Genomic DNA, 27,494 nt, shown 5'->3' on the forward strand with positions numbered 1-27,494 from the left:
CTTTGCATTGATCACTGAGGAAGGCCTTCTTATCTCTCCTTGCTATTCTCTGGAACTCTGCATTCAGATGGGTATATCTTTCCTTTTCTCCTTTGCTTTTTGCTTCTCTTAGCTATTTGTAAGGTCTCCTCAGATGATCATTTTGCTTTTTTCCATTTCTTTTTCTTGGGGATGGTTTTGATCACTATCTGCTGTACAGTGTTATGAACCTCCATCCATAGGTCCATTAGTAAGTAGATCCATTATTCCTTTAAGGTAAAAATGTTGATATTGTATCAAATCTTGTTACTAGGTTGACAACTCTGCAAAAAAAAAAAAAAGCAAACTTCCTTCAACTATGGGTTACCCTGAGGCACAAATCAGCTAGGAAAGACAGGCTATACCGGTTGACTTTTTCAAGGGGCTTATCTGAGAGCTCTTGTGGTTTTAAGGATGCATATATTTTGTCTTTAAAGTATTTAATTGTAGCTTGTCCTACTTTTAAAATTAGACTACATTTACAGGATACAGTTTTACACTCTGGCTTAAAACTTACAGTTAAATGGGAATATATTACAGGATTTGGTTCTAACACCCTTGAAGAGGACTGCATATAGAAGTATTTCAACTGTTCAACAAGCAGTTTTTCAATGTTCAGCTGAATTTCAGAAAAGCTCATAAAATATTAAAAACTTTTCGGAAAGGTGACTAACTAAATAATTTATGAAAACAATGTTTCAAGTCAGTTCAAGTAGAAAATGTCTACTCTCTTTCTCTACACAAGGAAATATCCCAGGGGTGCAGAGATTTTGGAACCAGATAGATGGAGTCTGAATTCCTTCACTTATTATGGTGACCTTGAGCAAGTTATTCTACATATCCCATAATAAGAGAATCTGAAATAGTGAATATTCTAAAACATTATAAACTAAATACTAGAAAATACATATGTACTTAGCAAAGGCCTCTTTTTAATTACTTTGGTTGGGGGTAGGGGATAAGGTAAGGAATATTGCCAATTGCCGGATATGGCTAGTTATGAAAACATTAACATAAAAATTGTTCTATTGATGACATGCCACCTTTGATTCCCAGGGCAATGATGATGTGGTCAGCTTTAGGCTGAAGTACTTTTTACTCAATTATTTATGGAACTGCATGGCAGACCAGAGGATCTCCATAAGGCAGTTTAGAGAGAGGGATCTGGGCAAATGACAAATTAAACTTGCCTTTGGGGACTTCCCTGGTGGTCCAGGGGCTAAGGCTCCGCACTCCCAATTCAGAGGGCCCAGGTTCAATCCCTGGTCAGGGAACTAGATCCCACATGCCATCCCACATTCTGTAACTAAGTTTGCAGACCACAACTGAAGATCCTGCATGCTGCGAGGAAGACTGCAGATCCCATGTGCCACAACTAAGACCCAGCAGAGCCAAATAAATAAACATTAAAAACAAAAACAAAAACAAAAACACTTGCCTTTGGTTCCAAGAATGGAAGATAGAGGAGCAAAGGGACAGAAACACACCCTAAATTGCCTGTTAATAACCATAAGATACCTAGATATTTCCCTTCTACCAATGTTAAACTTAGCCCTCTGCCTCAACCTGCCCTGCTCCCCCCACCTTTTCCTAGACTGAGTTGGTATGACCCCATCTCTAGTTTGCCTCCCTGCCTTGCTAGAGCCCTGTGATCCTAGTTATTTTTTATCTTTTGTGATCGAGCTGACACATAGTTGCTAATTCATGGGGCATCAAAATAATTTCGAAGTCAGTGAGAAACAAGTACAAACACTAGAAAACATATTCCCACCTCCTTTTCATAAGAATATGTTTATTAGAAACACATGAAAATTGAGCTAACTGGGGGAATGGGGTAGAAATTGTTAAAACACAAAAAGATTTTACACAATATAGCTGATGGTCATATCTTGTCACTATCAATTATATATAATGTAAGTTTTGTGGGTGCTATTTTTTTGGAATTACATTTTTATAAACTTTCTACTGAAGTGTTAACGTACATATAGAAAAGTGGGATTTGCATTTCTGAGTCACTAGAGTCACATAGCTGTGACTGCCTTCATTTCTGTTGTGACCCAAAATACTTCTTAAAAATTGTGAACTTAAGTGATAGAACACTCTCAAGTTTACTTACACCATCCAGCATCAGACTTAGTTCTGAGTAATGCTTAGAACATTGCACAACATTTTATACTAGCCAATGCTTTATAATTCTTGAATATAACAAGCTGACAAATTGGATTAAAATTGAAGTTCAACCAAGACCTTTCAGGTTATATTTTTCTATTCATTTCAATACAGGCTTGAAACTTATTCTTAACAACTTTGTTAACTACAAAAAATAAAAAGATTTTGCAACCAAGAGTTGGAATGCAAACAATTTTTGAGATAGGGATCAAACTGTGTTTATAGACATCACTGGCAGCTTTACCATCAGTCATTTCCTGTGGGAATATTTCACTGGAACATAATTTTATGCCTTGATTATTCATTAAATAGCTTTGGTTCCATGAAATAAAAATAGAGTAGAACTATAAATAGTAACATATGTGAATTAAAGTATAACATTTCATTGTATTTTCCTAGATGAGAATTAAGATAAATTATGTTCTTACACATCACTGAAAGATTTTGAAACAACACCAATAGAGTATGGTCTAGTGGAGCGTTAGGCAATAGACTGGAAATTAAAGTCAGTTGTTTCCTTCAAATTAAAGTTGACATTAGTTTTAAAATATTAATTCTTCATGTGCCATGTATGTTATACTCTATGAAGAATACAAAAGTTAATTATAAGTAGTTTCTGCCCTCAAGGAATTTATGAATTTTCTTGTACAGGAGACAGTGTACACTTTGTATAAAACAAAAAATAACATACTATGAGTGAGTATGAACAAAGTACTATGGGAGAGTTTGGAGGAAGAGAGATTACATCCATGTGGAAGATCAGAGATGACTTCATGAAGAAGACAGCCAAGTGGAGTCTTAAGGATGGTTAAAATTTCTGCAAATAGAGATGCAGGTAAAATTATTCCAGGATGCAGAGACTAGGTAGACTCGGCTCTAAGGTAATATAGATCAAACCACATCTAGAGGCTAGAGCCTTTGACTTGTAGAAAGAAAAAGGAACTTACATAGATATATATCGTTGAACACAGGGTAAGTTAGAGCTAAATATTTATCGAATTATGCAAGCATTCATTTATTCAAAAGTATTTCTTGAGTACTTACTTGGTGCAAGTATTGTACTAGGAATTAGTAGTATGAGGTACTCAAAGGTCCTAACATATAAACGCTGAAAAGTTTAATCCTAAATCATATTGATTTTTATCAACCACAGACATGTCCACCGATCTGTGGCAACACAAGGTATTTTACAGCTGTTAAACAGAACATGGATTTTAATGCTTTTGAGAGAGAGTTGGTATTTCCAAATAATATTGCTTCTAAATGTCAATCCAGTTGTTTCTCATCCCAGTTCTAATGAAAAGAAAGTGTTAAGTAGGGGATGGGGAGACTAGCGGCTCCTTTCTGCAAGTTTTGGTTTATGCCAGAATTAATTTTGTTTTAGCATGCATTAACTGAAAGACAAAGAAAAACAGCCTATAAAGAGAGACACCAATGGTGATCTTTGGGACAAAAAGATTGTCCTAACTGAAAAGTAATCGCTGCAAATTTCCTTGAACTAGCCAGCTCCCTGTACAATTAAAATGATTCAGAATGTTTCTAGAACACACTGCACTGAGATACACCTGTACTCATACCTTGTCCGTCAAAACAATCTTTGTTTTCTCTCAAGCTAGGACTTGCATTAGACACGCCTCGTGCAATGGTGGCAATGGAGGGGTGGGGTGGGGGGTTAAGGTGACGAAGTGGCAGCCTGGAGGGCACTTCCCCTTTCTCTGTCTCCCCAACCAGAATTCTGCAGCTTCCCGCTCAGACTCACCTTCCCGCTTCTTATTTTTCCCGCCTCGACTCTCACTGCATCCCTCTCCCAGCCCCCATGACGCGTTCACTTTCTTATCCGTCGGTCTTTTAGCTCTCACCCACCTCCCTCTCCGCCCTCCGCCTCCCCTCGCCCAGCGCGGTGCGCCCACCTGGGGAACTCAGCGCGGCACCAGCAGCCCGCGCGCCCCTTCGCAGCCCGGAGCTGCGGGGCATGCGCTCTGAGGCGGCGCCGCCCTCCCCCACCCTTGCCGCGGCAGAGTTATGCCAAGTATGTGAGGAGCCCGAGAGGGCCAGCGTCGGTCATGGGGAGCCGCCGCCGCCGCCGCCGCCGCCTCCGCGAGCGCAGCTTTCTCGCGAGCGGGGCTCCGAGTTCTCCCCGCACCGGGGGCGAGCCTGGCTGCTGAGGCGGAGGGTGATGACGGACCCTCTGAGGAAAACGCTGTCCAGGCTCCGGGGAAGACGGGGTCCCCACGCGACCGGGGGGCTCGGTCTCCGGGCGGCCGCAGCAGCCACCGTGGCGGCCTCTTCGGCTGCCGAGGGAGACGCGGGTAGTGCCCGGGACGCCCCCTCAGGCGAGCGCGCCAGCGGAGCCCGGCCGAACCTGGAGCGGCCCCCGCCGTCGCCTCAGGCGTGGGGTCCTGAGGCGGGGGTCCCGGGAGGGCAGCCGGAGAGGTCGGGGGCGCTCGGTCCTCCGCCGCGCGGCTGGAAGGAGGCCACCCCCCCGGGCCGCGGGCTCAGTCGTGCCTCTCTGTACGCCCCGCCGGGCTCCGAGGGCAGCGGAGAGGACGAGGAGGAAGACGCCGACTACTACGAGAACCTGCCGGGAGACTTCCAGCCTGCGTCCAAGCCTGAGGGGGCGGAGGCGGAGCTGTGGCCCCCGCCTCCCCTAGCCGTGGGCTCCTCCCCGGGGGCGGAGGGCGGCCGCCTGGAGACAGGCAGGCTGCAGACCCAGTTGCGAGAGGCCTATTATCTGCTGATCCAGGCCATGCACGACCTGCCCCCTGACTCCGGCGCGCGGCGGGGCGACCGGGGCTGGCCAGATCGCGGTTGTCCTGCGGGAGCCCGGGCTCCGGGCCAGCCGCCTTCCCCCTGCGGCGCGGCGGACCGCCGAGCCTGCCCCCGAGACTGGGAGCGCGGAGGCGGCGGCTGCCCTTGGCAGCAGGTGTCCCCGCCCCGGTCGCCTCCTGGGGAGTCGGGGGGAGGCCGCCCACGGACTCCTCGGATGCAGCTGTCCTGCAGCAGAAGTCTCGACAGCCTCCAGGTGGGTGCCAAAACGCCTCCCTTCCAGCGGTGGCCGAGCGACAGCTGGATCTGGTGCGGTACGCGCGGGGAGCAGGACCAGCCGCCGCCACGTGGAGGCGGGATGCAAGGCTGGAGCGGAGGCAGCGCCTGGGCCGCGGCGCCCTCGGGCCCCCGGTTTCCCAGATCCGAGGACCCTGGCCGCTCCACGGGAAGCCGCGGCAAAGGGGACGGCCAGGAGGGACTCCCCTTCCTCAGGCCGCCCGCGGTGACAGTCAAGAAGCTGCAGAAGTGGATGTACAAAGGACGTCTGCTGTCCTTGGGAATGAAGGCTCGCGCCCGTAGGACACCCCCCGATGGCACGGGTGCTCAGGCAACCTCTCCAAATCTGGGCGCTTTGAAAATGGGGGAAAGCCAGGTCCTGTCGGTGCCTCCAGACCAAAGAATTACGCTGACAGGTAGGATGCCTTGCAATCAACATGCTAACTCTTTGAGCCTTAAAGTTTACCGAGCGGGCTTTGGTTTTAGAGCGAAGAAGAAGGTTATGGTTTTGCAGACAGGTACGTGCCCGTGCCAAAGTGAGTGTCATGTCAATGGCAGCCTAATACGATTTCCCGGTTACCTAGGATCATACCTTCTCTCGTTTTTTGCTTTTATTTTTTTTTTTTGACAGTGGCATGAGGAACTTGGGGTTTTTGTCTTTTCTTCTCTAAGAACCAGTGTACCTACCTACTCTTAAGCGCAACAGTGAGTAAAGGTTAAGTTCACCACACACTTTTTAGTGGATTTAAGAGTTGGGCGGTGCTGCCTTGATTTTTATTCTTTGTAGCTCTAGGCGAACTGTAGACTTTTGTGGAGTTTGTGAATTTGAATTTGATCCAAGTTAGACTTTATGGGCTTTTTAAATTGTCATTTTAGTCATTACACCTCTTCACTCTCCCCCACCCTATGTTCGTGCACACAGACATATACACAACCAAAACCCAAAGCCAAAGTGAACCGAAAAAACTATCATAGTAAAAAATTTTTTTAGTCGGGTAGGATTTCACTTGTTTCTTCTCTTCATCTTTCTCTCCCCTCCCTAACCCCCAAACCTAGCTCTAGATAATCTTCTTATTGTGGAAAATGAAGGACACTTGGATTTTAATCAAAAGAAAAGTATGTGTTATTTTTAAAGAAAGTGTGGACATTTAAAGTCATTTGTAAAAAGTATATTTGTCCTAATAATAGAATATGCTCCCTGTTTCGTATGTGTGATTTTTAGTTTTCACTGAAGGTTTACATTATCAGTTCTAGAAATCTCTGAAGTTGTAAATAACAAAAAATTCTCTTGTGAAAGAAGTACCTTCAAACTGAGCCAAAAACAACATGATCTTTTGGATTACACTCTTAAAGACTTCTAGTGAACATAATGACTTACATATTAGTAATAATTTAAAAAATATTAAATGCTGAAATGTAAAAGTATTCACAGTACTTGGCTGTTTCCCTGGTGAGAATTACAAATCCTACAGGGCTAGGTTTGTACACATTAACTTTTTTAACCAATAAACACAAAACTGGGGAGAAACAAAGTTCACAAAACTTTTTATTACACAATGAAGACAAGTCAAATGATTCACCTCAAGTGTATGCAAAACTAGAAAAGTTTTTTTGAATCTATGAAGTTCTAACCCACACCTGTCAAAATTTTCCCTCAAACTTTTTCCATTCCACCTAAATAAAAAGATAGTAGAATGCAGATTTTTGTGAAGAGAGATGTACTTTATGTTAAGTTCATATTAAAGTATTCATTTCCAGTAGTAAAGTATTTGTAATCATTTATTATATTTTATTGCTATTATACCTTTACCTCCACTGATTTTGGTACAGTTAACTCTTTGTAAGACAGTTAACTTTTGGCAATAACAAAAATCTGTATAAAACTTCCAGTAAAATATGTATTACCCTTTTGTTGCAAAGGTTAAACATTACTATCTGATGGCTTTTAATATTCTCAGCTGTTGTGGAAAAATTCAAGTTTTTAAAAAATAATAATAAATGCAGTAACTTTTAAGAATGAATTCATTGACTTTTTTCATTGAGAAATGAAATTAATTTTAAAATAAATGACATTAGAATTACTATGTGATTCTATATATAAATTAGATATTTACTGAGTATAAATTAGATATTTCACAAGAAATCTAAACAAAAGTTTAGGTAACCTCTAGTTTAAAAAACTTACTCAGATGTTGTTTCTTTTCAAATCATTAGTTTATCTTTTAGGAAAGATTAAAAATACTTTATGCAATGTTTATATATCTAGTATAGATTTGAAGAGTTTAGTCTTTTTTAAAAAATTGCTTTTTATGATGGTTAGTTGAATTTTCTGAAAATATTTTGGATACTTTAAAGCATCTGCCTATAATCTTTATTACACCCCCATCCCCTCACCACCACCCACCCCCGCCCCAATATGAAAGTATGACAGCTATTATTGAACAGCAACAGCAAAAGAAAATAAGAGGTTAAGTACTTTGCCCAAGGTCATTTAAACTAGTATATCGTTTATGTATACTAGTATATAGGTTCAAACTATTGTGTGGATTCAAACTCAAGTCTTTATAACTCCAAAATCCCTATTTATATAAGGTCAAAGGAACTTTATGGGCTTCCCCGATCTCTCAGTGATAAAAAATCTGCCTGCAGTTCAAGAAACCTGAATTACATCCCAGGATCGGGAAGATCCCCTTGAGGAGGAAATGACACCCACTCCTGTATTCTTGCCTGGAGAATTCCATGGGATCTCAAAGAGTCGGATGACTGAGTGACTGAGCACGCACACAAGCAAAGGGACTCTAAATTTCCTTAGAGGTTTGATCTAATTAATTCTCTTAAATTGCTTGGATTGAGGAGATGGGAAATAAGTAGCTTCCTCAAAGTAGCAAAAAAGTTGAGGGACTCCTAGAATAGAATCAATTGCTATATCCACTTTACACTTTTACCTTTAATTAGTTCAAATTGGTTACTTGGATTCTGTTTTTAATCATGTTTTCTAAAAAATTAACCAGGCAGTCCTGATGAAGCAGTACATTCTTGATTGTATAAAGATGTTAAATAGCCTAAAGGTTTCTATCACATTTTGCTATACAATATGATTTGTGAGGATATTTTCTTTCAAAATACAGTTATAGTTAGAATTTATAACACAGAACAACTATATAGGGGGATAGAGATACCTAGTCTACATAGGTGTTTTGGAAATTTTTGAGACCACATGACAAATGGAAGCCAAAGTGCTTTTCTGTTTTGATTTCTGGCTCCTATTAAGAATCATTAAAATTTTTGATATTATAATGCTGCCAGTGATTTGATGCAGAATGTAGTGTTCACAGATTGGCCAGTTTGTTACTAGTTGAGATGATTATTTAAGAAATCTAAAGTCATTCCATAGTAAATACTGTTAAGTTTCTGCAAGCTGTGAAAGGGAATTTAAATTTATTTACTGACTATGAAGTGAAGTGAAGTGAAGTCGCTCAGTCGTGTCCGACTCTTTGCGACCCCATGGACTGTAGCCTACCAGACTCCTTCATCCATGGGCTTTTCCAGGCAAGAGTGCTGGAGTGGATTGCCATTTCCTTCTCCAGGGGATCTTCCGACCCAGGGATCAAACCCCGGTCTCCCACATTGCAGGCAAAGTCTTTATAAATTTAATTAGCAGATAGTACTCAGAAGTAAATGGAAAAGTTTATTTTCCAAGTTGAGCTAGCTTGGCCTTTTATTGCTTTAAAAAACAATTAGCCTACTTTGACTCTACTCTTCTTGTTCCATGATCTGTGAAAGAAGAAAAATTAGGGCAGGTAACAGGTAGTATTAAATAGCTGGTATGATCTTGTGCATTATATCTTAAATTGAAGTTGACACTTAATGCAGATTCCTACTAATTCTGTTTTCTGAAATATATGTAGCTCCATTTTTGTAACTTTATGAGTTATATTTTCTTTATGGGTTTTTCCAATAAATTCTTTCATGCATTAGCCCTTTCAAGACTAGTAAAACTATGTAGGCAAGTAATTTTTGTCTGTCTTCTACATCTAAATCCTTCTGTTAGAAATTCTGCGGTCGTGGCCCCAGAAGCAAGCAGGTCCATGTTTTAGTTTCTGTTTTTTTGTTTTGGGAAGAGTGCCATAAAACATCAGAGTTGCTGGTGGCAGGAAAACACTGAGAATTACAAATTCAGCAGAAAACAGTGTTGTGTTGCTTTTTGAAAGTCCTACATTTCTAAATGGGGCTTAATGTTTTGAGAATCTCTAAGACTATTGGTTGTTAAAATGAAGGTTTAATATGTGTGAGGGTGGGACCTTGAGGTTCTACATTTTAACAAACTGTCAGTATAGATGTTATTTGGTATACATGTTTAGAATAGTAAGGCTCTGTAATTCTCGGTACCTCCAATCACCTATCTTGATATTTTGTTAAATGTTTTGAAAAAGCATTCTACTTTATTCTGGCACTTGATACTTATACTAACCCCTTTATTAGAGCACAGTGCTTGAGCTCTTTCTGCTTCAGTTTTTTTTTTTTTTTTTTTTTTTGGCTGTGCTGGGTCTTTGCTGTTGTGCTTGTGGTGAGCAGCCTTTTCATTGTGGTGGCTTCTCTTGTTGTGGAGCACAGAGGCTTCACACGCTTCAGTAGTTGCAGCCTGAGGGCTCAGTAGTTATGGCCCATGGTCTTAGTTGCTCTTCGGCCCGTGGGATCTTCCCAGACCAGGGATCGAACCCATGTCCCCTGCATTGGCAGGTGGATTCTTAACCACTGGACCACCAGGGAAGTCCTTCTGCTTCAGTTTTGTAAGCATGAACTTATACTTACTACTTATCTATGACAAGTATAAGCAGTTCTCTCTGTGTTGGTCTTGCCTTGCACCAGTAAAAGTAAAAGATTTTAGAATCAGCAAGAGAGGAGGCCATATAATGTAATGGCTAGTAGAATAGAGATTTTGGGTTTCTGATCAAATCTACCACTTAACAGGCTTATGACTTTGGACAAGTTACTCAGCCTTGCATAGCCCCAGTCTTCAGGTTGCTGTGAAGATGAAAAAAGATAATCCGTTTGGTACCATGCCTGGCACTTAGCTGTTACCAAGAGAAAGGCAAGCAAGCTTTGTGAAAATATTGCCTTGTCCCAAGTCATTAAGATTCTGGCTGGATAGTGATCTGAAGTTGAGAAAGACAGCCTTAAGGAACACTGGGAATTGAACTAGAGGACACCACTTTAGGAGCAATAAAAACTCTTAAGAAAAAATGCTGTATGCTAGCTTTGGGGATAGAAAAGTAGAGAAGGGAACTTTGAGACTGTTTTTAGTTCTCTGAAAGTAAGGAGAAGGCATGAGAGGAAAAGACGAAAAAGGCACAGAGGAAAAGATGAGTAGAATAAAGAAGTGCTCCTATAGTGGTGCCCTCTAGTTCAGTTCCCAGTGTTCCTTAAAGCTATCCTTCTCAACTTCAGATCAATTGCAGATCACTCTCCAGCCAGAATTGCAAACTCCTAATTTATCCCACCTCTCCTTCCCCTTTGGTAATCATAAGTTTGTGTCTGTGAGGCTGTTTCTGTTTTAGAAATAAAAGTTCATTTGTATCATTTAAAAATTGTTTTTAATTTAAAATTTTTTATTTTTGGCTGCGCTGGGTCTTCGTTGCTGCAGGTGGGCTTTCTCAAGTTGCAGTGAGTGTGAGCTTCTCTTCATAAGCCCACATATGGACTTAGTTGCTCCAGGACATGTGGGATCTTCCTGGACCAGGGATTGAAGCCATGTCCCCTGCATTGGCAGGTAGATTCTTAACCACTCGACCACCAGGGAAGTCCCTGTATCATTTTTTTAGATTCCACATATAAGTGGTGGCATATTTGTTAGACTTATTTCACTTAATATGATAATCTAAAGGTCCATCCATGTTGCCACAAGTGGCATTATTTCACTCTTTTTATGGCTAAGTGATATTCTATTGCATATGTATGCATTACATCTTCCCTATCCATTTGTCTGTCGATGGACGCTTTAATTGCTTCCATATCTTGGCTATTGTAAATAGTGCTGCTATGAAAATGAAGCTGCATGTTTCTTTTTGAATTAGAGTTTTTGTCTTTTCTGGATACAGGTCCAGGACTGTTGTTAATTTTAAGTGTAAAGGAGACAGAACCAAACTCTTGAATCTTCAGGTTTCATTGATTAAAGTAAATTAAATTAATTCAAGATATTTATTGAATATCTATCAAATGTTTGCATGTTAGATTCTGGGAGAGTGGAGGAGGTAGTAGTCCTGGTGTGCTCCTGTAGACTCTGTAATCGGTTTGAGTGCTGCCTCTTCCATTTACCAATAGATGATCTCAGGCAAGTTACTTGACTTTTCTGAGTAGTACTATATAGTTTCAAAGTATTTTAAACAATACCTTACTTAATCCTAGGAGCCACCCTATAAGGTTAATTGGGTTGATACTATCATCATGTTCAGGGAGGGTCACCTACTTCCCTACTTTTAGTAGCTGGCATGCTGTGGGGGAGACAGGTGAGAGCATGGTTTGTTGGCAAAGTAATATCTCTGCTTTTCAATATACTATCTAGGTTGGTCATAACTTTCCTTCCAAGGAGTAAGCGTCTTTTAATTTCATGGTTGCAATCACCACCTGCATTGATTTTGGAGCCTCCCAAAATAAAGTCAGCCACTGTTTCCACTGTTTCCCCATCTATTTCCCATGAAGTGATGGGACCGGATGCCATGATCTTCATTTTCTGAATGTTGAGCTTTAAGCCAACTTTTTCACTCTCCTCTTTCACTTTCATCAAGAGGCTTTTGAGTTCCTCTTCACTTTCTGCCATAAGGGTGGTGTCATCTGCATATCTGAGGCTATTGATATTTCTCCCAGCAATCTTGATTCCAGCTTATGTTTCTTCCACCCCAGCATTTCTCATGATGTACTCTGCATATAAGTTAAAGACAGACTTAAGTTTGAATCCTAGGGCTAGTACCTTGACCATATTCCTCATATGTTTGAAGCTTATGGAACTAATTCAACCTGTCTCAGAATTACTGTGGTGGGTTAAAGGATGTTAAGGGCTTTCTTATTGCTTTATCTCTTGTTCCTGCCACATAATAGGCACTCAGTAAATATTTCTTGAGTAAATAAATATCTGACATAGTAGGCATTCATGGGAGATTTCTTCCCTTCTAAGTCTGTTCCTCTATTCTTGCCTCTGGAACTAATTGAACTTGAAGCCCAGTTTGTGTTTAAGGCTTTGTTTTGTTTTTAAATTAATCTGCTTGATTAGGTAACATTTAGGGTTATAAAAAGGGCAAATTTACATTTTCAAATGTTTTTTTCAGTAGAAGGGAGGTTACTGAAAACCTTTATTATACATGAACCAAATTTTTTGGTTGTTGTTAAGCTCCTCAAAGTTTAATGTGTTTTTGTCACTCTCTGTTACTAGACTACTATATTTTACTTGCTGTAATACTAAAATGAATCAACCGTATACGCACTCAAAGTAGCACAGATCATAGTTTACAAACCTGGCATGATCTTAAAATTAGAAATATGGTTTTGTTTTAATTATTTATGCATAGTAAATTAGCATCAGTTCAGTTCAGTTCAGTTCAGTCGCTCAGTCGTGTCCAACTCTTTGCAACCCCATGAATCGCAGCACGCCAGGCCTCTCTGTCCATCACCAACTCCTGGAGTTCACTCAGACTCACATCCATCGAGTCAGTGATGCCATCCAGCCATCTCATCCTCTGTCATCCCCTTCTCCTCCTGCCCCCAATCCCTCCCAGCATCAAAGTCTTTTCTAATGAGTCAACTCTTTGCATGAGGTGGCCAAAGTACTGGAGTTTCAGCTTCAGCATCATTCCTTCCAAAGAAATCCCAGGATTGATCTCCTTCAGAAGGGACTGGTTGGATCTCCTTGCAGTCCAAGGGACTCTCAAGAGTCTTCTCCAACACCACAGTTCAAAAGCATCAATTCTTCAGCACTCAGCCTTCTTCACAGTCCAGCTCTCACATCCATACATGACCACAGGAAAAACCATAGCCTTGACTAGACTTGACTAGTCCGCAAAGTAATGTCTCTGCTTTTGAATATAGTGTCTAGGTTGGTCATAACTTTTCTTCCAAGGAGTAAGCATCTTTTAATTTCATGGCTGCAGTCACCATCTGCAGTGATTTTGGAGCCCAAAAAAATAAAGTCTGACACTGTTTCCACTGTGGACAAAATATATTTAGTTTATTGACTGTCACTGAAGCCGGCTTTATGTGACTTTTTGGAAGTGTAGAAATTTTCCCCTTTATATGGAATTAATGTTATACATTTTTAGAGTCTTATCCATTATATTAATACATGCACATATCTAAGTATTTGATGTTCTACATTGGGCTATGAATTCCTTAAGGGCAGGGACCATTTTGTTCATTCTTGTATTCTTGCTACTTAAGCTTGTGCCTATCAGTAATATAGCTGTGTTGTGTTTATTGTGAGACAGGATACTTAGTCCTAATCAAGGGCCTTCTAGGGATTTTTAATTTTTATTTTTGCTCTAGATATTTAGAACTTAAACTCTGTATGAGTTGCTACTGCATTATGTGGTTAGAAAACAAATGTGATTTTGAAATTTCAATAATCAGTAAGACACTTAGTAATAAATGAGGTACATTTATTTTGAAAGATTTATTCAATCTTTAGATTTATTTTTAAAAGATTTTATTAATCTTTCTGTGAAAAAGTAATAATATCACTTTGTAGTTTCTAAAGTTCTTGTAGTATTGAGTTGAAAGTTACTCATATTAATTAAAGGCTTGCTGTGTACCAAGCATTCTATACAAGCTTTTTACAAAACATGTTTTGCTTAGGATAAAGCTGTTTTAGCCCTGTGATATTTATAAAGGTGGTTTCAAAGTTTGTTTATCGTTTTTCTTAAGAATTCTTACGGTACCTGATAACTAAATAATAGAAATCATGTTTAGGTGGAAAATCCAAAGTTTTTCTTATTTAAGTTTAGTCTCTGATTGTGATTAATATTACACTTTTTTTTCTTTTTATCTTTTTAAAAATAGTATTTTAATAACTGGTCTTAAGTGACATGTCTTTCTTGGTATGCGAGGTATTATATTCTACCTTCTTTTTTTCTTTGAAACAGATTTATTTGAAAATGTCTGTGAGTCTTCAATGAAGAGAAAGGAACTTAAGGATCTGAAGGATAATATTGGCTTCAGGGGTCATAAGCCACTTAACAGCATCACTGTGTCAAAGAAACGCAATTGGCTATATCAAAGTACTCTGAGATCTTTTAATTTGGAAGAAGAAAATAGGAAATGCCAAGATATAAGTCATTTATCTGTTTCACCTATTTCTCTACCTAAACAGCAGCTGTCACAACCTTTTCTCAAATCATCTGAAGAATATTGTACGTATATGGTGTATAATGCTACAAATTCTTCATTATCAAGAAACTGTTCATTAGACTTTAATGAGGAAAATGATGCAGATGATGAAGGAGAAATATGGTACAACCCCATTCCTGAGGATGATGACTTTGGTATTTCAAATGCCTTGAGTTTTGGTGAGACAGACTCTGCTGTTCTGAAATTTCCTGACGTCAGTTTGGGAGTATTATCTGGCAGTAACCTAATGAAAGCAGAGCAGTACACTGAAGACTTGCTCTGCTCTTCTGAACACACAGGCAATGTTCAGACCGCACAGTCAAACGAGGTAAATCCTGTAGATTCCATCTGTCCCACAGAGTTTGTGCAGCAGTACAAGCAAAGGCATAGACACAAGATGCAAGAACGTATAATTATAGAGGACAGTCCCATGTTGAAATCTCCTTTTTCAGGTAAAGATGATCATATATCTGCCATTTCTTCTTTCATTTTCAATTCTTTGGCAGTATCTAAAACTAAGTATAGATGTTTATTGTAGCCTTGAACCTTTCCTTACAATGTGAATGTATTTTCATGAAACTAAAACTCAAAAAGATTTATAAACACTTTTATGTACATGCTGATTTAATTATTCCAATCACAGACTTGGTTTTGTAAGGGGTGAAGGAGCTGGAATCCTACACCAACTTTTAGTGTGTATGGTGTGGTTTAATATGTCTGTCCATCGAGGCAGTAATCACTTTTCCCTTAGTTGAAAGAATGGAGTCACGGGGACCGGAAAAGATGTATTCTTTGTGTATGTCTTGTTTTGCTTCCTTCATGTATTCATTCATTCACACCTAGCCTGGCCACAGGTGCAAAATTCTGTGTTCAGTATACTAGTAGTCATTAGTTTTCACTTTTGTGCCTACATTTCCTCAGAAACAAAGGAAAAGAAGAAGAGAAAAAGAGACCAGAGGTGAAAGTAAATATTTTGCAAATAGGTGCTACAGTAGATACGGAACCCAGAAAGGAAGTAACTGAATATATATTAAGTTGAACCATATGAAATTGCCAATATTTAACAGCTTTTGACCTGAAAAAAACCTGATATTTCATATAGTTCAACCTAATGGTTTTATTCTTCTTTGATTTCTGTTGTGCTTCTTTTTAAATTTAGTCCCAGATGTTGTACCTAGAAAACAGAGCATAAGCACTTTTGAAGTGAAGTGAAATTCGCTCAGTCATGTCTGACTCTTTGAGACCCAGGGCAGAATCCTAGAATGGGTAGCCTTTCCCTTCTCCAGGGGATATTCCCAACCCAAGGATTGAACCCAGATCTCTCACATTGCAGGCAGATTCTTTACCAGCTGAGCCACAAGGGAAGCCCAAGAGTACTAAGAGTGGGTAGCCTATCCCTTCTCCAGTGGATCTTCCCAATCCAGGGATCATACCAGGGTCTCCTGCATTGCAGGCGGATTCTTTACCAACTGAGCTATAAGGGAAACCCTAAACACTTTTAGTTGCAATTATTAAGTGTTGTTTAGAAAGCAGTTTTTATATCAAGGGATTTTCATTTAGAAAATTTCAAATGATACAGAATATTCAACTATGTGGAGTGTAGCAGGTGTTGTTCGTACTTGTCCATATACATTGGGTGGCGTTATTTATTTAAATGGTGGCAGCCTACTTCCAAACATCAGTATCTGCATCTCTACTTGGAGGACTCCTTCCAAAGTGTTAGGGAGTCTCCTGCAGGTCGGCCTGAGAGTGCCCTTCAACTCCTGATTGACAGGAGTTGGTATGGGCCTACACCAGCTCTCTCCACCCTTGTTGGGATAATTCTACATTTTTTCCCATTTTTCTCATGAAATTAAGCTCTAGTTACCCTTAGTGGTAGGAGGCTTGATAATTCACCTTGAATTTTCTCCTGAATTTTCTCACTTTCTTGCTGATATTTTTTTACTTTACAAATAAACTACTTGCATTTGGATCCTTTTCTCAGGGATGTGAGAAGGAGTAAATGTTACATTGATATGAAAAAAAAAAGTTAAAAAACAGTGTGAGGTATATGATGTTAATTTTGAAAGAAACAATGAAAAGCTATACTGGAAATGTTAATACCTGACTCTCCCACCCCCAACCCCCAGTGTTGGTATTAAAATCGTGTGTGTGTGCATATCTAAGTGTAAACTGATTTTCCACAGTGACTGTGTGTTTCTTTTGTAATGTGGATGGGAAGAGTAATAAATGGTATATAAAATAATACTTTAAAACACAAGTTGAGATCCAGGTGGAGTGATGAGGAAAGCTTGCAGGAGAAGGGCAGACAGATCGTGATGGGTGTGGAATGGTGCAGAAAAGGCAAGAGGGCATTAAGTATAAGAGCAGTGTTAGAAAGTCAGTGTATGTCAAATGAGGTACACTTTAAGTTACTGTCTTTAAATTTTATTATTTTATGTTTGTTGCAAATTGTGAATCTGTTAAGAGGACAGACATTACTGAAAAACAAAAACAACCACCCAAATTTGAAAATACAGAAGGATGTCAATTATGTCTCCTTTCTTACTGTTATTTTTCTCTTAAGCTTACTGTTACAACAAGTACATTCCTATGTTGACCAGAGGAGATATTTAGATGATTCATTTATATAATCTTTTTTTTTGGTTTTAATATGATCAGAAAGGTTATTTACCTAAAGTGATAATGTTTTCTTTAGCAACACTGGCAAAAATCTGTTGAGAAATAGCCAGAGAGAATGGTTAAATTTCAAAATAATGTTTTGATTAAGAAATAGGAAAGCTCAAGTATTTTTAATATGAATGACAGTTTTATGATCATCCTGACACAATTATGACTGTTTTTTGCCTATTAACTTTTGGATATATATGTACCTTTTATCTAGTTGCTGTCATAATGGACTATTTTTGGGTTTTGCTGATTTCACTTATTATCTATACTTTGTATTCTTACATGTGGTGGTGGTTTAGTCGCTAAGTCAAGTCTGACTCTTGCTACCCCATGGACTGTAGCCTGCCAGGCTTCTCTGTCCATGAGATTCTCCAGGCAAGAATACTGGAGTGGGTTGCCATTTCCTTTTCCACAGGATCTTCCTGACCCAGGAATTGAACCTGGCTCTCATGCATTGCAGGCAGATTCTTTACCGACTGAACTACAAGGGAAGCCCCATTCTTTCATGTCGATTAATGTTATTGTTCCCCAATTTGTATAGTATTTAATTGGGTTGATGTGCCCTATTTGACTGGTTCCTTATTGTTAGATGTTAATAGAATGTTTCCACTACTACTATGGTGATCTTTATCAAGATCTGTTTTGCTTCATTAAGATTGATTACTATTAATAGTATTTTTACTTGGTCTTTACAGCTGGTAACTATTATAGGTAATTTCTATATTGTATTTCCTAAAAAGTTTATAGTTTACAGGCAACTAACAATTGGTTAATTCAATTATTCAATAAACATTTAGTTCCTGCTATGTGCCATTTACTGTTCTAGGTGCTGAAGGGAATGTGCCAGTTTCAGTTGATTCTAGTCTGGTTCATAAATTTATATTGAAAGATTTTTCCTTTTTTGCTTTCCCTAGAAAGTCCCATGAACGGAGGAGCCTGGTGCAGGCTACTGTCCATGGGGTCGCAAAGAGGTGGACATGACTGAGCAACTACACTTTTCTTTTCTTTCTTTATAAGCTATAACTAATCTGTGATTTGATTAGTATAATTGTGGTTTAATTTAAAGTGAATGTTGAACTTGGTTTGTCATATTTCAGCTCTTGGATTTTATAAAAACAAAGCTTTTTTGTTTCAATAAATTCAGTCTTGCCTGCAGTAGAAATATGTTTTTTAAAAAGTCATTATATTAGATTTACTCTTTATTTAATAAAACCTAGAACAATTTTGTATGCTGGGTAGCTTCTTTAGGCCATGACAAAATAGGTAGATTGTATGCTACAGCAAGACTCTGATTCCTGTAGAATATTTTAGACCAGTAAACCAGTAAAATTGTACTACAGTTTACAGTATAAGGGAATGCTTTGTCTAGTTTATTAAACACTCCATTTCTTATTAGTTACATTCCAGAGAAGCCCAACAGGCATACTTAAAATAGTCCTTTCTCTATAAAGAAACTATTTTGTCAATAGGACACACAGAGAAGGATGGAGAGAGGACTATTTAGACTATTTTAATATTTTGAAGAAAGGTCATTTAATCTATTGATTTTTTGAAATGAATAAACACTTTTCTCATTTTAATTGTCAAATGTACTACATAGAGTAGCCTCTGGTACTAGGGTCATTAAGGATCTTTATAAGGAATAATTAGATAAAGTATGAAAAATTAATTTAAATTTTAAACAATTGGGATAATACTATGTTTTTCTTTAAAGCACAGTTTAAATTTATATAATATTAAATTTTTAGAAGCTACTTTCAATTTGCTCTATTAATTTGAAAACTTACTAGGAAATATTAAGATTTTTCAATGAAATTGATTAGCCTTTACACATCCTTATTTTTTTAAACTGGGAATTAAAAGTTTAAGGTTAAGTGGAATGCTTTAACTTCTTAATAATAGTTGAAAAAAGGTCTTTGAAAGTCAATTTGATGTATATGTATGGACAGAAAAATGTTTAAAAAGATGGAGAGACTGCAAGTATAGTATTTTAGAGCACAGATTCTGAAAGCCTGTTTTCAGATATGAGTCCTTATTCTTCCACTTACCAGAAGTGAGTTTAGACAAATTAGACAGCTCATCCATCAGTTTCCTCATCTGGAGAATGGTATCTTAACTTGTAAGGTTATTATGAGAGTTAAATGAGGTTCCGTGCATACTAATTATTAAATTAAGTTTTCATACTTTGTCTAGCTCAGTGAAAGTTGACTGGTATTATTTTTAATAATAAATATTATACTTTAATAATAGTAATAGACTTCCCTGGTGGCTCAGACGATAAAGCGTCTGTCTACAATGCAGGAGACCCGGGTTCGATCCCTGGGTCAGGAAGATCCTCTGGAGAAGGAAATGGCAATCCACTCCAGTACTATTGCCTGGAAAATCCCATGGACAGAGGAGCTTGGTAAGCTACAGTCCATGGGGTCGCAAAGAGTCGGAGCTACTTTTAATATAATTTTCACTGCTATATTACCATGATTAATCTCCTGGTAGTGCAGTTTTACAATGATTAATCTTTTAGTGATATGGACTGTTATTTATTTGTGCTTTTTAAATTTTTAGAAAAACTTTTTATTGTAAGCCTGAGTAACTTTGACATTCAGAAAAAAATAAAGCAATTTTTGTGGAGAAAAAATTGAAAGCGTCTTACACTTTATTCTTTATAGAAACTGAAAATTATAAGAAAATACATTTTATCAACCATTCTCATATTAGGTGAAATTTCTAAATAAGTATATTAAAGTAGGAAATGTGAAAATTGGTGAACATATTAAAATAGAAAACTTTCCTAGTTTTCTTTGATATCCACTGTTTACAGTTATAAGTATATTGCAGTGAGAAAGAGTTAAAAGGAACCTATATTGCCTTTCTTCCAAACCTTCAGAATAGAAAAGCAGATGAAGAGGGAGATGTTTCTCTCCACCATAAGCCTTTTGTAGATCTTGATATCCTGCTTAAACTTGGTAATGGGAATTCAGCTAAGCTTTTGACTAAACCTCACCATTAAGATGAAACAGGGAAGAATTTCTGTCCATATTAGAGCTTGTTAAATCTGTGGTTTATAAAGTAAAAAGAAATCGAAACATATCACCTTATTTATTTATTTTTTTCAAGGTCCTGGGAGTGTAGCTGCTACAAACAAGACTGATTTGGGAGTTATGGAACCGTCTTCACCAAGCCCTAGCCCAGTGAAAAAAGGCAGTTCAATGAATTGGTCTTTCCCGGATAAAATAAAATCTCCACGAACTGTGAGGAAACTTTCCATGAAAATGAAAAAGTTGCCAGAACTTAGCCGAAAACTGAGTGTTAAAGGAACCTTGAATTATGTAAACAGTCCAGATAATACTCCTTCTTTGTCTAAATGTAACTGTCAAGAGATTCATCATGCTGTTATTCTACCTTCTGGGAATACAACCACAGCTGCTAAGAGGAATGTGATAAGTCGGTACCATCTTGATACCAGTGTGTCTTCTCAGCCCACCTATCAGAAGAAAACGTCCGTGAGTTCTAAGTATTCCTGCAAAGGTGGTTATCTCAGTGATGGAGATTCACCTGAACTGATAGCCAAATCTAGCAAATATGGATCTGAAAACAAATTTGCAAAAGGAAAAGACATAATTCCAAATAGCGGCAGCAAGAATGAAATAGACATTGATGCTTTTAGACATTACAGCTTTTCTGATCAACCTAAGTGTTCACAGTACATATCTGGGCTCATGAGTGTGCACTTCTATGGTGCTGAGGATTTAAAACCACCTCGGATAGACTCAAAAGATGTCTTTTGTGCAATTCAGGTAGATTCAGTGAACAAAGCCAGAACAGCTTTGCTCACATGTCGAACAACGTTTTTAGACATGGATCATACTTTCAACATAGAAATTGAAAATGCACAGCATTTGAAATTAGTAGTGTTTAGTTGGGAACCCACTCCAAGAAAAAACCGAGTGTGTTGTCATGGAACTGTTGTTCTTCCCACCTTATTCCGAGTGACAAAGACACATCAACTGGCTGTCAAACTTGAACCTAGAGGACTTATTTACGTGAAAGTAACTCTTTTGGAACAGTGGGAGAATTCACTTCATGGGCTAGATATAAATCGAGAACCAGTAATATTTGGTGTTGATATTCGAAAAGTTGTAGAGAAAGAAAATATAGGCTTGATGGTACCACTCCTGATTCAGAAATGTATTATGGAAATTGAAAAGAGAGGCTGTCAGGTATTATTTTACTGTGTTTCTCTATTGCCCCCTTATCTATCTATTTGAGTAATTAATTCAATTTATTTATAGTAAGTCTTAGGAGAAGGAGTTCAAGGTAAGTTTAAAAAAATCTAATTTAGACTTTTTCTCATTCCTATTCTTTATTTTTATTACATTACTGCTTAAGATATAATTTATGCCTTAACCTGTGTTGTCAATGATTGAAAGCATGCTAGATGGTTCTTTATGTTTGATGCAGGGCTGCATGGATACTTTGAGATGAAGATATGGCATTTTACAGTGACATTCCTAGGAAAAGCCAGAGCTAACAACATGGACTAAGACTAATTCATTTAAAGAATGTTTCTGCATGGTTTGACTTTCCTTTGATAGAGAGTTTAACAGTAAATCTTATAACCCTGTTTCACTCCTAAAATTAACTCCCTGCCCTTATTTCCTGTTCTCCCTTAGTTCCACGCTTTGGAAAGCATAAGCTTATCCATGTCTTACCTTTGGGATAGCATGGTGGATAAGGAGAGGTCCTACTAATAAAAGCACATCACATTCTCTTTTCCTTTTAAATAAGGTAAAAGTAGTTCATTAGAACAAACAAAAAACCTGGTGCTATTTGTAACAAGATGGGCTTCCCTGGTGGCTCAGACGGTAAAGAATCTGCCTGTAATACAGGGGACCTGGGTTCGATCCCTGGGTCGGGAAGTTCCCCTGGAGAAGGAAATGGCAACCCACTTCACTATTCTTGCCTGGAGAATTCCACAGACAAAGGAGCCTGGTGAACCTTAATCCATGTGGTCATAAAGAGTCGGACATGACTGATAGTTTCACTTCCATGTAAATGTTAACCAGTTGGTAGACCTTATTTTTTGGGCTTTCCTGGTGGCTGAGGCAGTAAAGAATCTACCTGCCAATGCAGGAGATACAGGAGACTCTGGTTCGATCCCTGGGTTGGGAAGATCCCCTGGAGAAGGAAATGGCAACCCACTCCAGTATTCTTTTCTTTGAAATCTCATGGACAAAGAAGCATGGTGGGCTATAGTTCACGGGGTTGCAAGAGTTGGACACGAATTAGTGACTAAACCACCACCACCAGACCTTATCTTTATTTTCATTAATACTTGTAGAATGACAATGAGAAGCAGTGTATCACTGAGGATATTAGTATGAAGTACAAGTAATTATTTATACTAATCTTTTGCAATACAAAATAAGCCTTAGAATTATTACTGAAGTATTTTGTTTTAGTGCTATCAGAATTTATAACATTGATCAAAAATATCAAGGATGAATACCATAAAATCTGAAATATGATTTCTTTAAAAGAATATAGAAGCAAATGTTAAATAACCTACCTTGAATTTAACATGGAAACTATAGAAACCTAACTTAATGGAGCTTGGTATAAAGATACAGGAAACTTAGATTCTGGTTTCTCATCCATTATTGTGTGATGTTGGGCAAGTCACTTAATCTCTATGAGTCTTTTCTGCTTATATTAATAAATATAGATGTAGTAACTTCCTGAAGCAGAGAGGTAGGACATTTGAATTTTTGAAACCTCTTTCAGATATGTGATTCTATCAAGTTGAGTTTGTGTTGTCTGGGTAGAAGTGAGGCCTTTAGAAGCCAGCTTTTGGTCCAGTTACTCTTTTCTTAAGGGTGTCTATTTTCCCTCCATATTTTTTCCCAGGGAGCACATAGAGAAGCCAGAAGTTAGGCAGGCTTTAAATAAAGCTAAAGTAATAAGCTAAAGTCTTTTACAATTGTACATTAAAATGTGTGTTAGTTGCTCAGTAGTGTCTGACTCTGCGACCCCATGAAATGTAGCCTGTCCATGGAATTCTCCAGGCAAGAATACTGGAGTGGGTGGCTATTTCCTCGTCTCGGGAACCTTTCTGACTCAGGGATTGAACCCCGGTCTCCTGCACTGCAGGCAGATTCTTTACCGTCTGAGCCACCAGGGTTGCCCCATAAGTAACTCAAATAACACTATACTTTTGCAGTCTATTTTCTGAAAATATTTCATAAAGAGCAAGTAGATAAGACTGTTGTAAGTGATTTTAAATGCTAAGAAAATATTTTTTAGGAATGCTTTTTATTTCTATAAAGTTTAGAAAGATTTATTTTAATAAGGAATTATTTCCTGTGAAATAAAAAGTAAAATTTACAGTTGTATATTTGAAACAGTTCTTTTTAAACACCTTTTCTTGTTTTGTCTCTTTTGCTTCTCCCTGTTCCACCCCAATACACATACAGAAAGAGGGTGATATGTGCCTGTGTTTTATAAACAGCATACTGCTTAAATTTTGTTTACCTTTCTAGTCAGTATTCCTTTTTTTTTTTTTTAACCATGACAATCAGGTTTCGATAGTCATACTAAAATAGTTTGTGATATTTTCCCAAATACTTGGAAGGCCACTATCATCCATCTCCTGCTTGGAGTGGGAAAAGATTAGTATAGAAATCATACTCATGGTCCGTCCAGTTTAGATTCTGTCCTTACTAGAGGCATCAAGCACATACTTCAAGTGTTTGATTCAGGAAATCAGCCTCTGAAGTTAAGGAATATATCCTAAAATATTCCTCCCTGATGTATGTATCGTATATCTTCCTTATTCACTTTTAAAAACTATATTTGTAATACCAGCTTTTGGGATAACACATTCCTTTAAATTATCACTCGTTATTGAAGTATTACTTTCTTTAATTTGTTCTACATTCATCTTTCTCAAGCTTAAGAGGATACATCTTTATGAGATTTTTGTGACACTTTAAGTTTGTTACACTAGAAGGGCTCTACTCAAGTTGGTTTCTTCTAATGTTGTAGTGTTTCCTTTGATCCTGTTTAATATTTTAGTTTCATTTTCTGGATCATTTGCCATTCTGATTTTCTTTCTCTTGATGTTGTAACTAACACCTGCTATTGTCAATGTGAATATACCGTGAATGTGGAAAAGAATAGGACATTTGAATTTTATTCCTAGTACATTCCTTGGTTTCCCATATCCTGTTGATCCTTTTGAATTCAGCAGCACCTTGAACTACCTTCTCTTAGAAATAGTTGTAGAGTCTCTACTATCTTTAAGTTAATTCTGAGTGCTTGTCATCTTAAATATTTTGGATAACATTTCCGTGGATCCATTACTGACACGTTCCTATATTAAGACCCACCTTTTGTAGTGTAGTCTATCAGTTATTAATAATTCATAAGAGGTTAGTGTCATAAGTAAACCTGTAAATTTCATTTGCTTTCTTCCTCTAGATCATTTTTAATATTTTTAAGTGATTTCTAGTTCAGATCCTTGGGGATCGCATTGTGTGTTTTCACTTTATTTCTGTCTTGAAGTAATACCTTTATCCAATCTTTCAATTCAAGGTGACTGAACTTCCTAAATAGTCTTTGATGTAGAAGTATAGATGACGACCACTTTCCTCAATTTTCATGAAGATTTTTTCTTTTAAAAGGCCCCAATTGCTTAATCAGCCTGTTTTCTCTTTAAGACACCATGTTGATTTCCTCTTAGTGAATTTATATTGAACTAACAATGTTTAAAAAACAAATCTTTTTAATGTAGATTGAAGGGAGATTGAGTGGTGTCTTTGCATCGTAAATACATTTTGAACTAGAAGTTTTATTTTCCCCTTTAATATATTATTTCCACTGAATTTCCTTCAGTGCTTTATAATCAATTAATTTGATAAGTTTAAAAAATCCTAGATTTGTTTTCGTTTCTTCCCAAGAAACTTTAGAAGATAATTTTACAGAAATAGTTTCCTGGAACCTTATTTCAAATATATACTTAAAAAAAATAAACTGAGATTTTGGCTTTTAAAAATAAACTGAGTATTAAACAAATTTAAAAACTTGCCCAAATTTACCAAGCAAGGAGTGATGGTATGGGGCTTTATGAATCCAAAATCTTTGATTAGCTGTTGTGCTGTATTACTTCAATCTGGAGCAAAAGATGTAAAAGGGCACCCATGAAGATATTGGTTGAGTGTATAAAATTAAAGGGAAGGGATTGTGTCTTTGCTTAAGATATTATAGCTAGCACTACAGGTATATCATTTGAATTTAAATGAAAGAATATAAAATTTGTATTAAACTATGTAACTACACTCAGTATAGTCTGTGGTGAGACTTCAGAAGCTTATATTTGAGATATTTGTAATTAAATGCCATCAGAATATATAAGATTGCCAAAGTCATGTGATTTATACATACTGTACTATTATATTTTCTCTTTATCCAATTTACCGTAATGTGGCGATAATTTTATTTCTAGGTAGTAGGCCTATACCGATTATGTGGCTCGGCAGCAGTCAAGAAAGAACTTCGAGAGGCTTTTGAGAGGGATAGCAAAGCTGTTGGTCTGTGTGAAAGCCAATACCCAGATATAAATGTAATAACAGGTAATAAATAGATGTTATTTTTATGTACACATTCTGAAAGACTACCTCTGCAGGAAAGAGAATTGAAATACTGTTTTGGTATTATTCTGAAGTCTTTTTTTCCTTCTTTCACAAACACTACTGTGTTCTTTTCTATGGGGAGGTACCAAGATACAGTCCCTGTTCTCAAACAGCCAACCTTTGGAAGGAAGTAAGGCCTACATTAAATTAGCTCCAGTAGCTAACAGAAAGAAAAGGGTACCTTGTCTTCACGGAGGGATAAATAAAGTGCCATCAGGTTCAGTTTGACTGGAGCATAGGTAATATAAGGGGCATTGACTGTCTGGTTAGAGAATTTATATTTATTTACTAGGCAGAGGGAATCCAAAGATTTTTGAGCAGAGGAATGAAATCTTCAGAGATAGTCTTCAGGAATACTTATCTGGCAAGTCTGTGCAAATGATTGAAATAAGAAGATAGAAGAGGGAAGAAAACCAGTTAGGAAGGCTTGGCAATAGTCTCAGCAAAGAGGTAATGAGAGCAGATGGCATCTTACAGCAGTAGCAACAGCAGGAAGGAATAGAATTGAAAGTACATGAAGGCAGGGAGGGCCCAGACAAACATGACTTTGACACCTGGTTGATTGGATTCCATTAGCAGAAGTAAGAGAAAACTACTGTTTTTGGTGGAGAAATGTAGAAAAATATTATGAATTGGATTTCTTTTCAAACATATATTGAACTTGAGGTACCAGTCAGAGATCTCAGTGGATACATCAAGCAAAGTTGAAAGTGCTTATCTGCAGCTAAGTAGAGGATGTAGTAGAATGTGAGGGGTCTGTTATTTGCCCAAGTGATGAATACAGTCCAATGTACAGCATTGCAAATACTCTTCCAAAGCCCTGAGTGATGAAAATGGCAATTTGATGGTTATTGGCACTAGTTATAGTTAACACCTTCCAATTGTCTGTAAAGTTTCAAAAGCCCAGAACTTTGAGGATTTCCAAACTTTGGAGGCAGACAAAGAAAGAAGAAACATCTAAAGGGATTGAGAGGAAAGGAGTCAGAAACTTTGGGAAACAAGAAACAATAGAGTTTTCACAGCAAGGTGTGATGCATTGTCATTCTGTGGAGAGATCATATGAGATGAGAACAAAAAAAAAGCCCTTTAGGAGATTTTTGATAACTAATCGGACTATTGGCTTATAATTCCATGTTTGTTTTTTGTTGTTGTTTTACTTTTTATTAGCAAAGTTTTCAAGCATAGAATACTATGATAAACCTTCTTTGTCCATCATCTGGCTTCCATAATGACCAAACCTGTCTCATTTATACCCCTCATTTGATTCTCCCCACACTTGGACTATTTTGAACCATAATCTCAGATATCACATCCTTTCACCTACAGATGCTTTGGTATGTATTTCCAGATTGTCTATGTATTTTGATAGTCTTTCTCTTCTCTCTATTGTCAACTACCATTTTTTCCCCTTGCTCTAACAATATTTGTTTTTCCTTCTAAATTGCTTTCTTATTTTGCACACAGTTGTCTAGGTGAGAATTTGAGGAGGGCTCAACTTGCACATATTAAAGAGATTTTTTAATGATTGGAATCCTT

The 27,494-nt window shown here is 37.9% G+C and overlaps 1 protein-coding gene across 1 annotated transcript in view; it reads left to right on the top strand.

The window, feature by feature from the left end:
* Positions 1-4,918: 4,918 nt before the first annotated feature.
* The window catches only part of SYDE2 (synapse defective Rho GTPase homolog 2), a 40,456-nt gene continuing 17,880 nt past the window's right edge, over positions 4,919-27,494 (top strand). Inside the window, exons 1-4 of the mRNA XM_040232425.1 lie at positions 4,919-5,645; positions 14,358-15,053; positions 20,386-21,488; positions 25,772-25,898. Of these exons, the coding sequence (XP_040088359.1) occupies positions 4,934-5,645; positions 14,358-15,053; positions 20,386-21,488; positions 25,772-25,898 (2,638 nt within the window). The 5' untranslated portion in view covers positions 4,919-4,933. The remainder of the gene's footprint in view (positions 5,646-14,357; positions 15,054-20,385; positions 21,489-25,771; positions 25,899-27,494) is intronic.

Source organism: Oryx dammah, unplaced genomic scaffold, assembly GCF_014754425.2.
Source record: "Oryx dammah isolate SB20612 unplaced genomic scaffold, SCBI_Odam_1.1 HiC_scaffold_28, whole genome shotgun sequence".
Lineage (NCBI taxonomy): Eukaryota > Metazoa > Chordata > Mammalia > Artiodactyla > Bovidae > Oryx > Oryx dammah.